Genomic DNA, 16,458 nt, shown 5'->3' with positions numbered 1-16,458 from the left:
CCTCGCGGCTGGGCGGCCCGGCTCATCCGCAGGGTCCTGGCGGCCCCACTCTCCGCGTCCCTGAGCCTCTTTGTCGTCCCTTTCGCGCGCCCAGGGCGGCGCGAGGGCCTCAGTTCCCGAAAGGGACGCCCCCTGGGGTTCATGAGACAGACTCAGGCCACCCGGGCGTAGTAGCTCCGTTTTCCCCGAAAAACGCCGTCTCTCGCGTCCTTGGCGACCGTGACCGACCGCCTCCGGCTCGGACAGCCGTCGTGGTTGTTTTTAAAGACACCCCCGTTTCGCGGACACCGAACCCTGAGGAACCGTAAGGTTTCTCAGTCAGTTCTTGAGAGTGACTTTTTTCCCTGACTAAAGCGGCTTACTGACTGTTCGGGTTGGAATTAAGCCTTTCTGTGCGTGAGAGCCCTGGCCGCTGGATGTCAGCCCCCTGCAGGCGGGGGTCTGTGTCTTGCTCTTTGTGACCTCTTCTGTAGTGGGGTAGGGCTTTGTGTAGGGTCAGCATCTAGTAAATGTTTGCGGAATTGAAATGTTAAGCGAAAGAACTAATCAAGAACCGCTAACTGAGCATCTTATAGAAAAAAACCTGTTCTAGAACCCCCCACCGGAATGTCTTTATTTTTTTCTTTCCTGCGAAGTATCCGATGCTGCTTCAGGCTTGAACCCAGCCTGAGGGACCACATCTGAGAGGACCCTGCCTGTGTCTGTGGCATCCGCTTGAAGTCCTCAGGTTGTTGAGGAATGGGCCATCTCCAGCAGTGTTAAATGTTCAACATATGACCATCCACGTAGGAGATGGCTGCTTTGCAAAGGAGAGGGCTGCAGACAAGGATTCTCAGCTCTGAAGAAGAGGAGAAACTGAAGAGAGACCAAGCTTTAGTGTCTGATTTTAAACAGCAGAAACTGGAAAAAGAGGCTCAGAAGAACTGGGACCTTTTTTACAAAAGAAACAGCACTAATTTCTTCAAAGATAGACACTGGACCACCAGAGAGTTTGAGGAGCTCAGATCATGTAGAGAGGTAAACTAATACTGCACCTTGTTCGAGCGATTCTCCATTTAAAATGTGTAGAAGAGGGGTGTTTTATTGCATTCCCAGGGCGAGTGTGAGGTAGAAAATTTATGAAACCTGTCAAAGGCTTCATGAATTTTTGTAGCTTAGATATACACTGTCTCAAATAGTTTTAGCAGTTGCTGAGTTGTAAAATACAGAGGAGAGAGGACTTGAGTGGGCATTTTCTGTTTCTTTAAAGCGAATCTGAAAGTTGTAAATATTGAGTTCATACTGAATGATTTCAGTGACAGGTTCATAATGATAATGGTGATGGATGCTTCACCACACCCCTTTACATGAACTTAACAGTAGTGTTCTGTAATTTAAACCTTAAAGTAACATGTTGAAGCTTCGCGTTAGTGTCTTTCCCACTTGCTGATGAAGCTGAGGGACAAAGCTGTATAAGTGACTTGTTCAGTGACGGAACGCAGGGTGAGGGGAAGAGTTCAGATTTGCGTGCAGGCAGTTTAACCTCAGAGCCTGTTGTGTTAGCCATTACGCTGTTGTTTTCTCCACACCAGATTACCCAGTGTTGGACAACAGATGAGGCATCAGTTGCTGAGGGCTATCCGTTCATTGGTTAATCGTCTACTCCGTGGGGGCAGAGACCTTGTTTCATGTTCTGGACCTTTTAGTTAGTTTCTTCATTAGGTGGGATGTTGTGTACTGTAACCTTGGGTTCTCTTTCCTCAGTTTGAAGATCAGAAATTGACTATTCTTGAAGCTGGCTGTGGGGTTGGGAACTGTTTATTCCCACTTTTAGAAGAAGATCCAGATATCTTTGCCTATGCCTGTGATTTTTCTCCAAGAGCTGTGGAATATGTCAAGGTTGGTGCACCATCCGTGTGTTGTTACGTTTCTGTTTTCCTAGACTTGTTGGACCTGACTTCTACACGCGTTTTCCCAGTTCCGGTCCTCTTCCTGAAGGACCGGCTGTGATCACTGTAAATGTAGTTTTCCTGTGTATGTGCATGTATAATACATAGAGAAACAGAGCAAACTTTTACAGTGTCATTTATAGTTGTGTTTAGTTAAGGACTGCAGCTTACACTTTATTATGTACCTTAAATCTTCTTAGCCTAAAACATTCCTGCCCTTCCCTTTGACTTTTTCCCCAGTGACATCGAGTTTTGGGAGAGCAAGCAATTTTATGTAACGAGGTCGCACGTTCCAGTATGGCTGATTATTTCTGTCTATCATTGTTTACCTTGTTGCTTTATGCCTTGTGTTTTCTGTAAACCAGAAGTTAAATCAGGTAAAATATTTTGAGCAGAAATACTTTAGCGGGTGATGATGTAGCTTCCATACTGCACCCTGTCAGGAGGCAGTGATCTGATCTCACTGTAGGTGATGCTAGTTGGGCACTGGGTCTAAGGAGACTCCCTAATTGCTCTGTTGCACAGGTGTCTCCTTTTGTCATTGACAGATGTGTGAGGGGTGCTTTGGCAACGTGCAGATATCTGTTTCCCATCAACCTTTCACAGTTTTAGCATCTAGACTTTATTAATAGTGATAGCACATTGTACTATAACCTGCCTTCTTGGCTCTGCATTATATCTTGCCGAGTATTTTCATCCCAGTACATGTAGGTCTACCGCATTACATTTACCTCTTGCAGTATTTCACAGAAAGGATGTGCCATATAGTAATAATTGCCTTGTTGATGATTGTTCAAATTGCTTCTAATTTTTTGCTCCCACAAGTCGGATTGATGTAATCAGAATTATATGCATGCCCCAAACATGTGTACAAGTCTCTGTGGTGACTAATAGAAGAAATGGAATTCCTTGGAGGAAGCATACACATTAAAATTTAAATAGATAATGCCAGCTGTCCATCCAGAATTATATCAATTTATAATTTCACCAATAATATAAAGATTATTGTCCTCTATGCCATCAACATTTAACATCAGTCCTTTTTTTGGCAGCACTGTATAGCGAGTGGGATCTTAGTTCCTCAATCAGGGATCAAACCCACGCCCCCCTGCATTGAAAGCACAGAATCTTACCTCCTGGGCCACCTGGGAAGTCCCACCGTCAGTCTTTTCTGTATCTCCCAATCTTATAGGCCATGAGGTGGCCAAAGTACTGGAGTTTCAGCTTTAGCATCATTCCCTCCAAAGAAATCCCAGGGCTGATCTCCTTCAGAATGGACTGGTTGGATCTTCTTGCAGTCCAAGGGACTCTCAGGAGTCTTCTCCAACACCACAGTTCAAAAGCATCAATTCTTCGGCGCTCAGCCTGCTTCACAGTCCAACTCTCACATCCATACATGACCACAGGAAAAACCATAACCTTGACTAGACGGACCTTTGTTGGCAAAGTAATGTCTCTGCCATTGAATTTGCTATCTAGGTTGGTCATAACTTTTCTTCCAAGGAGCAAGTGTCTTTTAATTTCATGGCTGCAGTCACCATCTGCAGTGATTTTGGAGCCCAAAAAGATAAAGTCTGACACTGTTTCTACTGTTTCCCCATCTATTTCCCATGAAGCAATGGGACCCAGATGCCATGATCTTCGTTTTCTGAATGTTGAGCTTTAAGCCAACGTTTTCACTCTCCTCTTTACTTTCATCAAGAGGCTTTTTAGTTCCTCTTCACTTTCTGCCATAAGGGTGGTGTCATCTGCATGTCTGAGGTTATTGATATTTCTCCCGGCAATGATTCCAGCTTGTGCTTCTTCCAGCCCAGCATTTCATGATGTACTCTGCATAGAAGTTAAATAAGCAGGGTGACAATATACAGCCTTGACGTACTTCTTTTCCTGTTTGGAACCAGTCTGTTGTTCCATGTCCAGTTCTAACTGTTGCTTCCTAACCTGCATACAGGTTTCTCAAGAGGCAGGTCAGGTGGTCTGGTATTCCCATCTCTTTCAGAATTTTCCAGTTTCTTGTGATCCACACAGTCAAAGGCTTTGGCATAGTCAATAAAGCAGAAATAGATGTTTTTATGGAACTCTCTTGCTTTTTCCATGATCTAGCGGATGTTGGCAATTTGATCTCTGGTTCCTCTGCCTCTTCTAAAACCAGCTTGAACATCTGGAAGTTTCATGGTTCATGTATTGCTGAAGCCTGGCTTGGAGAATTTTGAGCCTCATTTTACTAGCGTGTGAGATGAGTGCAATTGTGCAGTAGTTTGAACGTTCTCTGGCATTGCCTTTCTTTGGGATTGGAATGAAAACTGACCTTTTCCAGTCCTGTGGCCACTGCTGAGTTTTCCAAATTTGCTGGCAGGAGCGTAGTGTAGGCCAATCACTGTTCTAAGCATTGGGATGGAGTAGTAAACAAAACCCTCACCCACATTGGGCTTTTACGGTAGTATGAATTGTCTGTTCATACCTTTGTCTATTTTTCTGTCATTTTGTTTCTTATTTTGCGGATATATTCCGTTATATCTGTTGCAAACATTTCTTCCAGCTTATTAGGCATTGTTTTATGGTATTGTTTTATTATAGAATTTAAGTGATCACATCAAATGAATAATCATTTCCTTTTGAGGTACTAAGGTTTTATGTCTTTGGAGTTCTATAATCACAGAGATAATGCTTTTTATAATTTTGGTTAGAGGATTTTTAATTTGGAAAAGTTTAACCATTATTTCTCAAGTATTTCTTGAGCTCTTGTTTTCTCCGAGGATTTGTTATCTCTCTGTTACACCCTTTGCTGTTGTTTCACAGCTCTTGGATGCTGGCTTTTTGTTTGTTTGTTTTTAACTTTTTTGCCCTTTGCATTTTCAGTTTGTATACTTTCTGTTGTCTTATCATCAAGTTCACTGATTCCTTTTAGGCAGTAAGCATTCCTATTGATGAGCCTGTCAGAAGCAATTTTCATTTCTGTTACTATGTTTTTGATTTTTAGCATCTCCCATTGATTTGCAGTTTCTATATCTCTGAAATTACCTATCTGATCTTGAATATTGTCCGCCTTTTTCATTAAAGCCTGTAATACGTTAATCATAATTTTTTTTGTTTTTTAATGTCCAAACCTGTAGTTCCAGTGTCTGTGTCGTATTCGAGTCTGGTTTTCATGGTTGTCTCTTCACACCGTGTTTTTTCTTGCCTTATGGTGTGCCTTGTTCTTCTTCTGTTGAGAGTTATACAGGGCAGTGGATAGGTAATAAGGATTTGTAATAATCTAGACTGAAGTTGTGCTCTGTGTTAAAGTCTGTTGTTGCTATAGTTACCTGTGAGGTTTGTTGTTGCTGTGGGCCCGTGAGACTTCAAACCCTGGGGACTTTGTTGCTCCTGTTGGCTTTGGGTCTTTCCTTTGTGCTGCTCCCCATGAAGAGTCTGTCTCTTGCAGCTTTCCCACAAGTGTTTCTGTTTCTCCAGGAGGAGAGCTTTTCTTTCTCATCCCTTCCCCTCCTCTGTCCTACTCCGTGGTCATGAGGCCATTCTCTGCAGATGAAGACAAAGTTTGGGCAGAGCAGTGCCCTCCCCAGGGGCAGTGATATTCCACCAGTGCCCCAAGGACCCAAGGCCCAGATGACTTTTCCCCTGCATGTGAAACCTTTTCTCCCTTAAAGGAGCTGAGAAGGTCCAGCCCCAGAAAGAGCCCCGTTCTTTTTGTGAGAGCCTAAGTGATGTCCCTGGTGGAAACACCTGCTAGGGTGTGGACATCCCGATGGCTTCAGCCCTGGGAGCTTCATGCTGCTTGTCACGTTTCTAGTTTTCTAGAGGCCGCAAGTAAGCAAACGCATGGGTCCTGCATCTCCCTGAAGGCGCCTCTCCCTCTCCACATCTGGGGGTGGCCGGTGGTTCTTTGACCTCTGCTCTCTCGTGGGTTCATATGAAGTTGCTGTCTGTCCCGCTCATGGCCGTGTGAGGATAGACTCTCCGTCTCTCCACCTCTGCGCTGGAGCTGGCATTCTTTGATTTCTCCTAGTGGTCTGCTGTCCTTTAACACAAGTGGATAGAGCTAACTGTTCAAACAGTGAATTGAGGGAGAGGTTCATTTTCCATTCCTGATAATCATAACCTTTGTTCTCTATCTTTTTAAAAAATTTAATGTCATTTTGGTCACCTATCTTCTATCATATACACTACTGATCCCTCTAAATACATGGGTCTGTGTGGGGACACTTGTCTCACCCATCCGTTAGTCCCCATTCTCAAACCACAGTGTTTAGCACTACATTTTGTAATGTGTTTTGATGTCCTGTAGTATGCCTCCTCCTCCATTGTTTTTCATCTAAAAATTGTCTTGGCTGTTCCTAAAGGTTTTCACTTCCAGATGAATAAAATTCACCTTATCAAATTTCTAGAAATCTGAGGATTTGGTTGAGATTGTAATAAACTCCAGTATATAAGCAGAGTTGTAGGTAGAACTGACCCATCCTATAACTTTATGTATCTGCTTATTAGAGTCCTTACATTAAAGAAAAGTTTATTATTTTTCTCCATAATGCTGTTATATATGTGTTGAAACCTATTACCAGAATGTACCAGGGACACACTTGTAGTTTAAAAAAAGTTTTCTTAGCTTGCTGCATCAAGCAACCACCATACCCAGAAGAAGGGTGGGAGCATCTCAGTAAAGGGAGCCAGAAGGACCTCTCATAGGATTCGGGGTTATAGTGGATGAGTCAGAGGAGGGTTAAGGGAGCAGAGGCAGGGTTTGATTTATCATCCCTCTGGAGTTACATGCTTCTAAATGCTCAGTTTGGAATATGTGATAGACTGTATACGCAGTTAAAAATAATTTGTTGATGTGTTTAAAAGAGGTCATCAATAAGGACCTACTGTATCGCACAGGGAACTCAGCTCAGTACTCTAATAACATAAATGGGAAAAGAATTTGAAAGAGAAGATGCATGTATATGTGTGACTGAATCATGCTACACCTGAAACTAAGGCAGCGCTGTTAATCAACCATACTCCAATATAAAGTGAAAAAATTTTAAAGAAAAAAAGGAACAGAATTATTTGTTAAAATGAGATCTTGCCCCTTGTGGCAGTATTGAATATTACATGCTTTAATGTCAAAATGACCTGTTAGTCTGTCTGCCCCGCAGCAGTGGTGGCTGAGTTGTGTGCAGCAGTGCACACATGGAAGTGGCATCTCCACGTGTGCTGTGGTTTTCTGTGTGCATCAGCAGGGACGTTGCATTGAAGGTATTTTGTGTTTTTCTCTCTAGCAAAATCCTCTTTATGACACAGAAAGATGCAAGGTGTTCCAGTGTGATCTGACCAAAGATGACCTTCTGGAGCACGTGCCCCCAGAGTCTGTGGATGTTGTCACACTGATATTTGTGCTCTCTGCAGTTCACCCTGATAAGATGCACCTTGTCTTACAAAACATTTACAAGGTTAGTGATTGCGAGCCTGCATTTGAGGGTTCGACATCCTGACTTTTCACTTACCTTCCCTCTGAGGCTCACGTGCCATCTTAATGCACAGTCTCCCTGTTCTTACAAGGTGGGCTGTGTTGTCAGTGTATGAAAAGAAGTTCTGCTGCGTGAAACATCCACCTTAAATTCTGATTGGCTTAGTGGCCATGGCTGCCCTTCAGAGCTTGGCCGGCCTTGGAGCAGCTGCCTGGGATCTGTGGAGCCCTGCTGTAAAGTGAGAGGGAGCAGGGGCCCCCACGCAGGAGCACACAGCGTGCTCGAGTTAAACCTTACTTCCCGATGTAGGCCGCTTCCTTTACCTCTCTGAGCCTCCGTTTCATTCCCTGTGGAGTGTTGAGATAATGGTTCCTAGATGTTGGGATTTGGGGTAGGCTATCTGAGGTGTGTTCTCAATGCCTGGGGCAGTGCCTAGTAGTGGCGAGTGCTCTTAAAAGGCAGCGTGGTCATTGCTGTCTCTCCCATTGTTGCCGTTAGGACCCAAGCTGCTGCGGCCACCAGCAGGCTGCTGCGGCCACCAGCAGGCTGCTGCGGCACTCGGGGAGTGGAGTCGCACTTCCAAGTCAGGGGACTCGAGACAGGCCACCTTATCATCTTCCCTTTGATGGTTCAGGTGAAAGTGAAGGATTGAGAAAGCTGGGGAGTTAGACAGCTGGAAAAATATGGGAGTGGTCAGAGGGTGACTTGTGTGACATTGAAAGTATTGCCTTCACAGTGTGGGCAAGACTTTAGAACATTACTGTGGCAGTGAGTGATTAAGGTAAGGTGAAGGACAAAGTCTTTGAAAGAGAGAAGCTCAAACCATTGAATCCAGCATGTTTGGAAGGGTAATTCCTGTGTATGTTGAAATTAATTGGAGTTAATTGGAGTAGTGTATGGATAAGAGCATAAACCAGAAGACACATTCATCATGAAATCGAGGGAAATGACCCTGGAACTAATAGATGCCCTCGTGGCTCAGTGGTAGAGAATCCATCTGCCAGTGCAGGAGACATGGGTTCGATCCTACATCTGGGTTGGGAACATCTCCTGGAGCAGGAATTAGGCAGACAACTCCAGTACTCTCACCTGGGAAATCCCATGGGCAGAGGACCCTGGCAGGCCATAGTGTCACAAAGAGTCGGACACGACTTAGTGACTCGCAACAGCAATAATACGGGGTAGTGGGTGGTGGTATGATCTGATGACAGGAGGTTCAGAGCTGAAACTTGAGGGGAGAAGGGGGCATGCACAGAAAGGCGCAGTGGGGGCAAGGAGGACCCTGCCCCATCCCCGCACTCGGTGGTACTAGGGCCATGGGAGAAAACACTGCCTGCTTGAAAGGTGGCAGGGAAAACCGTGTCCTCAGGGGCCAGTCAGGTTGTTAGCACTGGAATGTGAAGGGAGCATTCAGGATACCAGTGATTTCACTGATGAAGGTTCCAGGGACTAGGAAGGAGCGGGAGATAGGAGTCAGGAATGTCTGGGACTTCGTGGGGATGACAGTGGCCACTGTCAGTACTGTTCATCCTTGTGCTGGAGGTCCCAGTCAGCTGGAAAGCAGCAGAGAAAAGAATGAGAAAGAAAACATTGTCTTCAAGTAGTGTGATTGTCTAATGAGAAAATATTAAAGAATATGAATATTAAAGAATTACACAGATATAAGATGAATGTACTCAGTGCCACAGAATTGTATACTTTATTTTAAAAAGTGACATGCACTGTGTAATCTGTTCCACTTCATATTATATTTTACCCTGTTGTTTAAGTTCGAGGTTTTTGGTAGACTTTTTATTTTTGGGGGGGAAATTGACAAGTTGGTTCTAAATTTACATGAAGGAATAAAGAGTCAAAACATTCCTGAAGGAGGAGATAGGGAGATTTATACCTTACCAAGTATAAAGGTTTGTCACAGCTACAGTTATTAAGATAGATGGTATTTGCAGAGGAACAGAAAAATTGACAAATGGAATATGGTAGCTTAGAAGTAGATCCATGTGTGTATGGAAATTTGATAGTTGATAGAGGTGACATTGGAAGATCACTGGGGAAAGGACTGCTCAGGAAGTGATGCTGGGACCATTGGTGGTCCGTGTGGGGAAAATCCAAAACTGTTTTCTGCTTCACATCCTTACACAAAAGTTATTCTGTATGGATTTAAAGGTAGATTTAAAGACTTAACTGGAAAAGACAAAAGTGTAAGCCTTTCAAGAGACTATAGGAAAACATCTTTGACTTCAGAGTGGGGAAAATTCTCTCAAAGACTGAAAAGCATTCTATGCATGAAGATGATATAATAAAATTAGGAGTTTGTTTTCTTCAAACGATTAAGATGATACAAAGAAATTAGAGAGACCAGGTGGGAAAAGTAACTTAAAATCTACTCACCTGAGAGCCTTCCCTGGTAGTCTGGTGATTAAGACTCCTCACTTCCCCTGCAGAGGGGCATGGGTTTGATCCCTGGTCCTCTGTTTGGGGAACTAAGATCCCACATGCCACTCGCTGTGGCAAAAAAAAAAAAACTATTCAACTGACAAAGATTAGTATTTCAGAATTTATAAAGAATTCTTGGGTAACAGTAAGAATGACAATGGAAAACCCCTCTTTTTATAGAAGAGACTATACAGATAGGAAGTTAACATATGATAACCCAGGAAATGGAAAATAAAACCTTAATGAGACACTGTTAGATTATAATAAAGTCCAACGAAGCCAAGTATTAATGAGGATATCCCTCTTCTTGATTTAACTGAAAAGATATAGCATATTGTGTGTATTTTAGTAATAATGAAATGTTATGTTAAAACTAAAAACACTGACCTGAGCTGTCTCAGTCCACACCTGGCCTCCGTTGTAACCTTTCTTATGCTAATAAGTTCCATTTCAGCCTCCTTCTGTTTTAGCCCCCAATGGAATTCCTTTTTCAGCTGACCTGGAATGAGTGCACAGCAGCAGTGTGAGGCCACCATACGCGGTGACTGGTTCGTTAATTGGATACCATGTGCTTCACCAGGAAGTTAGCGGAAGCAGCAGTCTCTCAGCCTCTGACAGTCAGACACCCTTTGGGCAGCTCTCCAGTTTGAACAGCCACAGAAACATGCTGTTCATGGTAGAGCTAATTACTGTAGGATGCTAACACTGGGGAAATTTTAAAACCACTTAATTTTAAACTGAAAGGGAACCTTAAAGTTGGGTTCCGTCATTTTTGGAATGAAACGGTAAAGTAAAAATCAACTAAATTTGTTATTAGAAGACAGGATGTTGGTCTTCCCTGTGCCACTGACTTGCCTTGAAAGCCCAGGCAAATCGCTTGTGCCCTGAGCCTCACTCACCAAGAGAGGGGCTGACTGATCTCACCCGCCATCTTTCTGGAGCTGCTGGGAGGATGAGAAAGCCCAGCAGAGGCACAGTCCTGCCTCAAAGAAGGTGTTAGTACCGTAATTTCTGTCTTACGGATGAGAAAGCACATTCAGAAGGATGACATAACTTGCCTAGGGTCATTCAGCCAGTTAACAGAAGAGCTGGCCCATGGATCAGGAGTTTCCAGATTCCTGAGCGAGAGTCCCATGCGGCCTTCCCTTCTTTCTGAAAATAAGTGAGTCTCATACAAGTTAAAGTTTTCAGATTGTTTAGTTAGTCACATTTTAAAATTTAGCATTTCTGACCGAAGTAAGAATGTTTTTATCCAAGAGGCTCTTTATTGACAGTATTTTAAATGCATGCTAGTGTTGATAAGAATTTGCTAAGTGAGAAAATCTGCGGCACACTTGGAAGTATTATGGACAGTCTTTGATATTCTATTCAGGAAGAGGAAATATCAAATTACCTCAGGTATCAGCTATCTACTGTAATAGGTAATATCTGTCACATGTTTTCAAGATTATCTTGCTAATGTGAAGAGTCAGAATATACATAGTAAAATCAGTGCCCTCTTTTGAAGACCACTCTCACTTGGTAATGTTACACAGTTTGAAAGAATACGCACTCAAAAAGCAAGTGTCACAGCGAGTACCTTGTTCTTTTCATTCTGAAAAGCATATGGCTGTTTGCCTTGTAGGAGAGGAGCGGTTACACCATGCTCTGCAGATTTTACCTTCCAGTTTTTGAAACGTCTGCTCTGTGACAGCTGTTTCTAAAGGCTGTGGTAAGGGGCTCCCACCGGGGCCTGGCACTTGCCCCTTCTCTACACACCGCACTGGCCTGAGGGCGCTCCGCCTGAAAGCAAGGAGTGCAGCAGCAGGGGAGAATGGGTGGTGGTACCCCTCCCTCCCAGCCTCTCTGGTCTTGTCAGGAGTGAGGACGGAACTGAACTGACACTCCCGCTTCCCATCGCTGCCCAGGACTCACAGACGTCCCCGATCCTCTCGTCATGCCTCTGACCCAAGTATGAGCTCGGACTTTGCTGTTTAGCAGCTGCTGTATGATTGTGGCCACATCACTTCCTTTTTCTGCTACCAGTCTCTTGGTCTCGGGATAATCACACTTTTCCTCCAGAGTTGTATGAAGACCTAGTGAGAAAATGTCTGGTCAGCTGTAGAGGGCTTAGCGTGGTGTTAGCATAGTGAGCAAGCCATACAGAATTGCAGTGCAGGAGCCCAGAACTGACACTCAGGCTGAGGAAGGCCAGAACATCAGTAAAAAGCCAAAATGTATTGATTACATAGATATTTAAAGAAACAATTTGACTTACAGGGTCATGGATTAGGAGATGGCTGATAAAATGATGGGAGAACGTGCTAATACTTTAGTGAGGGTACTTTTTTTTCCTCTGATGTCTTCAGCGTTCTAATTGGGACACTGGACCTCCAAGGGTGCTCTCTTCAGTGCTCAGGAAGTACCCCCCCCAGCGCAAGGGACTCAGCCAGGCCTTACCACACCTTTGCTTGGCAGGCCCTTTTCTTTCGTAGTACGGGCATTTCAGTATGGCGCTTTTCATCACTGTCACAAATGTAAGTTATTCTCATCCGTAAAATAATCAGGTTTTATTTTATAGTAAGTTCTGTCTGACAGGATCCCTGAGTTATGTGCAGCTTGTTTTGTTTCGTAGGTATTAAAACCAGGCAAAAGTGTCCTGTTTCGTGACTATGGGCTGTATGATCACGCCATGCTTAGGTTTAAAGCCGGGAGCAAACTTGCAGAAAACTTCTATGTTAGACAAGATGGGACCAGATCCTATTTTTTCACTGATGGTAAGATTGCTGGAATCTGTCGTCATTTCTGTTTCCTTGGTTGCACTGTCCCTGTGGTCCTGCGTGGGTGGGGGCGACTGGACTCCACACACAGCCACACGGCCCTGAGCCAAACCCTCACACACACCACTCACCACATCAGCTGTGAGCTCACAGGCTCTCTAGTGAGGGTGTCCAGTTAGTGAACCGAGTCAGTGGAAACGCTCTGCTGTGCCATGTGGATGAGGCCAGGAGCTGTGTTCGGAAGGCTGGGAGGGCAAATCAGAATCTTCACTTCGTTCCCTCAGAAAGCAGGCAAATAGGACAGGATAGTGCCTTGACATTACTTGAGTTTCACAAAGGTAAGAGACCTTCTTTTCTATAAAAGTGATTGAGACTTCTTAAGTACACAAACTTGCTAATAGAGGGGTCCTGAAAAGGTCATTTTTGATAAGAAAACAAATGTTGACTATGATTTTAGTATTCTGAACATCAGTTCTAAGCCTGTTTTATACGGGAGTACCGTGTTTTACTGTGCTTTGCAAATACTCCGTTTTTCACAGATGGGAGCTTTGTGGCAACCTTGTGTTGAGCAAGTCTATTGGCACCATCTTTCCAATAGCATTTTCTCACTTCATGTCTTGCAGTATTTCAGACTTTTTCGTTAGTATTATATTTGCTATGGTGATCTGTGATCACCTTTAATGTTACTGCTAAGACTCACTGAAGACTCAAATGATGGTTAACGATAAAGTATTTTTTAATTAAGGTATGTACATGGTGTTTTTAGACACAACACTATTGCACACTTAAAAGACCACAGCATAGTGTAAACATAACTTGTGTACACTAGAGAACCAGAAAATTTGTGAGGCTCACTTTATTGCTTTTTTCGCCTTTATTGCGGTGAACTGAACCCGCAGTATCTCTGAGGTATGCCTGTAATATGAACCGTAATATAATTACCTTCTTAAGCTCTGATTTTTACATTTGTTACTTCTTGAAATATTCTCTTAAACTCAAAAATAAAGCTAAAAGTTAGTGATTACCATTAAGACTACAAAAGCATGAAAGCATACAGTGAAAATTAAAAATCTGTTTTAATGTTTTGGATTCATGAAGTCTGATTAAATCAACTATAAATAATTGAGAAGATGTAGTAATATCTGCAAAGTGCTTCAAAGTACGTCCTTTGGAGTCATGCCCCTGACAAGAGTCCCATAGCCATCCTTTCTGTTTCACTTCACGTGGAGTGATCGTTGCTTGGGTCCACTGTCCCTTAGGCTGTCACAGCAGGTGTTTTTTTTCTCTGCACCCTGCTACCTGACTGTCCCTGGTCATGTCAGGGTAGATGAGGTGCTTGATGTAAACAGATGGAGCGTGCGCACGCACACACACACACACACACACACACACACTCACACTGTATGAGTGCATGCACACGCAGTGAGCGCACAGAGTGAACAGACACTGTATGAGTGAGCACGCACACTGTGTGAACACAGTGAGCGCACACACTATGAGTGAGTGAACACACACACTATGATCACACTGTATGAACACACTATGAGTGAGTGCACACTGTATGAGTGAGCACACTGAGTGAGCACACACCGAACACACTATGAGCACACATACTGAACACGCACACTGAGTGAGCACACACAGACTATATGAACACACACTGAGTGCACACAGTGAGCACACACACTGTGAACACACAGCACACTGTACAATGAACACACTATGAACACACTGTATTAGCACATGCTGCATGAACACACACTGAGTGAGCACACACACCGAGCACATATACACTGTGTGAACACACACACTGACCACACTGTATGAGTGAGTGCACACACTATGAACGCACGTATATGCTGTATGAGCACACACACTTTGAACACACACACTGAGCATACACTGTATGAGTGAGCATACACACTGTATGGACATTGTATGAATGTGCACACAGTGAGCTCACACACACCACGCACACACTGTATGAGCACACACACACCGAACACACTGAGTGAGCACACACTATGAACACTGAGCACACACTGAGTGACCCCACACACACTGCATGAACACACATATCATATAAGCACATGTACACTGTGAGTGCAGGGTCTGGGCCTGTGCTGCACGTGGGGAGTCCTGATGGGTCGAGGAGCGTGTGACAGGTTGGTGAACCTCTTGGTGATGATTTGGAAGTTTCTGTTGACAGGCAGATGTAGGAGTGTGTCAGCTCCCAGAGCAGAGCCTTCTTACCCCCTTGCATTGAGGTTCTCTCAGCCCCCCGCTACACTGACTCTTGCTCAGGGTACAGTGGCATCCAGACTGCAAGCACTGGTGATCTGCTTGTCTTCCAGAATTCCTGGCACGGCTCTTTCTGGACGCAGGTTACGAAGAAGAGGTGAATGAATATGTGTTTCGTGAGACGGTGAATAAAAAAGAAGGACTGTGTGTGCCGAGGGTTTTCCTTCAGAGCAAGTTTCGAAAGTCTCAGAAGACGCCAGTTTCTGTTACCCTGGACCTGGGCCATGAATCCTGACCTTCCGCAATGTTGACCTCTGTGCCTGTCCTTGACGGGCAAAATTTAAAGTCATACTTTATTTTGTGTATTTTTGTATTTTAACTTTTTTAAAAGAATATGTATACAAATAAAAATACAAATATAATAGTAGTTCCTGAAAAGGAAAGTTTTGTGGTGTAACATAATAAGGTTCCACGTAGAAAAGCGCGAGGGCCCTGAGCACTTGGCGAGACCCACGCCGTGCATCGCTCCTGCAAGCCTGATGGTGCCTCCATGCAGCGTGTCAGACAGTCCCATGGAAAAGGAGGCCAGGCAGACCAGCATAGCACCTCCAAGTGCATGCTTAGCTTGAAGGAGTGCTCTCTTTTTCCACTGTCTCATATTTGCCCATTTTCCTCTGCTTTGGTTCATTTGTGTGCACCTCAAGACCAGTGTCTACAAATTCCATTTCTGCTGCGTCTCAAGAACACCCCATGTCCCCCTGCCTTGTTCTTGGGACCCTGCACACGTCACCTGTCCCCGCACCCCTCTGGGACATGGGGTGGGGGCCGCAAGGAGGTCAGGACCGCCATGCCCAGTGCTGAGGTGGCCCGTGGGACCGTCCATAGCCTGTTTCCCAAGGACTCCTGTGTGACAGCTTTTCATATAATCAGAGTCCTTTTGGCCTGCCAACAGAGGTTGATCCTGGAAGCCTTTATGTTTCCGTTTTTGCAGAAAGCTCTTGATGAGAACGTGTCTCGAGTGTATTGTCTGGGCTGCCCACGCAGCCACCCGAGGCCCTAAAACCCGAGTCACCTCTGAGAGGGTGTGGCCCCCGTGGGGAGGGGCTGGACACAGTCATAAGTATTCTGTGCAGTGAGCTCCTGGAGAGGAGAGGGACGCACAGTGGGCTCAGACAGCGTGCTCGCCAGGCGTCAGCCGTCTGCCGTCTCTCCCTGGCTGGAGGGGTCTGACGGGCAGGAAGCAAGAGGAACTGCTGACTGTACCTGCTGTGTGGCTCTGCGTATTCTCTCCCCTTCTCTTGAAGGCTGGAAGGTGGCTAGCCCGGCTGAGAGCAAAACTGAGGAGGGGCTTAGTACAGTTGTCCTTTGAAATCCACCTGTGAAGAAACCAAGGGGAGAGCGCTCACAGGCCTTCTCGTTAAGCAAGGGGCAGGCCCAGCCCCAGAGCAGCTGGTTAGCGGCGCGCCTGCACCAGCCCCAGGCTCCCCCGCCCCAGTCCAGGCTCTCCCCTTTTTATCCCACACGCTGCTCAGCCCTGGCACGCCGCTCGATGCCCCTCCTCAGAGCCCCTTTCACCCTTTCCCTCCACTGCTTCCGACCAGCGTCACTTGGCTTTTAACGGCTGAGCTGGATAAAGACAGCAGATTGGAA

General features: G+C 44.9%; 1 protein-coding gene across 5 annotated transcripts; it reads left to right on the top strand.

Annotated features, from left to right (window-relative positions):
• The first annotated feature begins 28 nt into the window (after positions 1 to 28).
• METTL6 (methyltransferase 6, tRNA N3-cytidine) lies at positions 29 to 15,128 on the top strand. Of its 5 annotated transcripts, none has more exons than XR_011145084.1 (5): positions 29 to 1,017; positions 1,744 to 1,878; positions 7,187 to 7,357; positions 11,433 to 11,759; positions 12,423 to 12,535. XR_011145084.1 is itself a non-coding variant. In XM_068975479.1 (5 exons), the coding sequence occupies exons 1-5, from the start codon at positions 793 to 795 to the stop codon at positions 15,101 to 15,103; spliced, it is 825 nt and encodes a 274-aa protein (XP_068831580.1). In that variant the 5' UTR covers positions 29 to 792; the 3' UTR covers positions 15,104 to 15,128. The 5 variants fall into 5 exon arrangements, 3 of the variants coding, with proteins under 3 accessions (XP_068831580.1, XP_068831574.1, XP_068831586.1); XR_011145085.1 differs by having other exon boundaries at positions 11,433 to 12,324; positions 12,423 to 12,491; XM_068975479.1 differs by lacking the exon at positions 11,433 to 11,759 and adding an exon at positions 14,952 to 15,128 and having other exon boundaries at positions 12,423 to 12,564.
• Positions 15,129 to 16,458: the final 1,330 nt, after the last annotated feature.

The sequence above is a fragment of the Capricornis sumatraensis genome, chromosome 1, assembly GCF_032405125.1.
Source record: "Capricornis sumatraensis isolate serow.1 chromosome 1, serow.2, whole genome shotgun sequence".
In the NCBI taxonomy this organism is placed as follows: domain Eukaryota; kingdom Metazoa; phylum Chordata; class Mammalia; order Artiodactyla; family Bovidae; genus Capricornis; species Capricornis sumatraensis.
Note: the sequence above shows the minus strand (reverse complement) of the source record. Positions and strands in the feature narration are given on the sequence as shown.

Bases quoted from the DNA above. Each gene is read 5' to 3' on its own strand.
- METTL6 (XM_068975473.1), top strand. From the start codon at position 793: ATGGCTGCTTTGCAAAGGAGAGGGCTGCAGACAAGGATTCTCAGCTCT. The intron at 1,018-1,743 runs GTAAACTAATAC...CTCTTTCCTCAG, and splicing joins AGCTCAGATCATGTAGAGAG to TTTGAAGATCAGAAATTGAC. The intron at 12,565-14,921 runs GTAAGATTGCTG...CTTGTCTTCCAG, and splicing joins ATCCTATTTTTTCACTGATG to AATTCCTGGCACGGCTCTTT.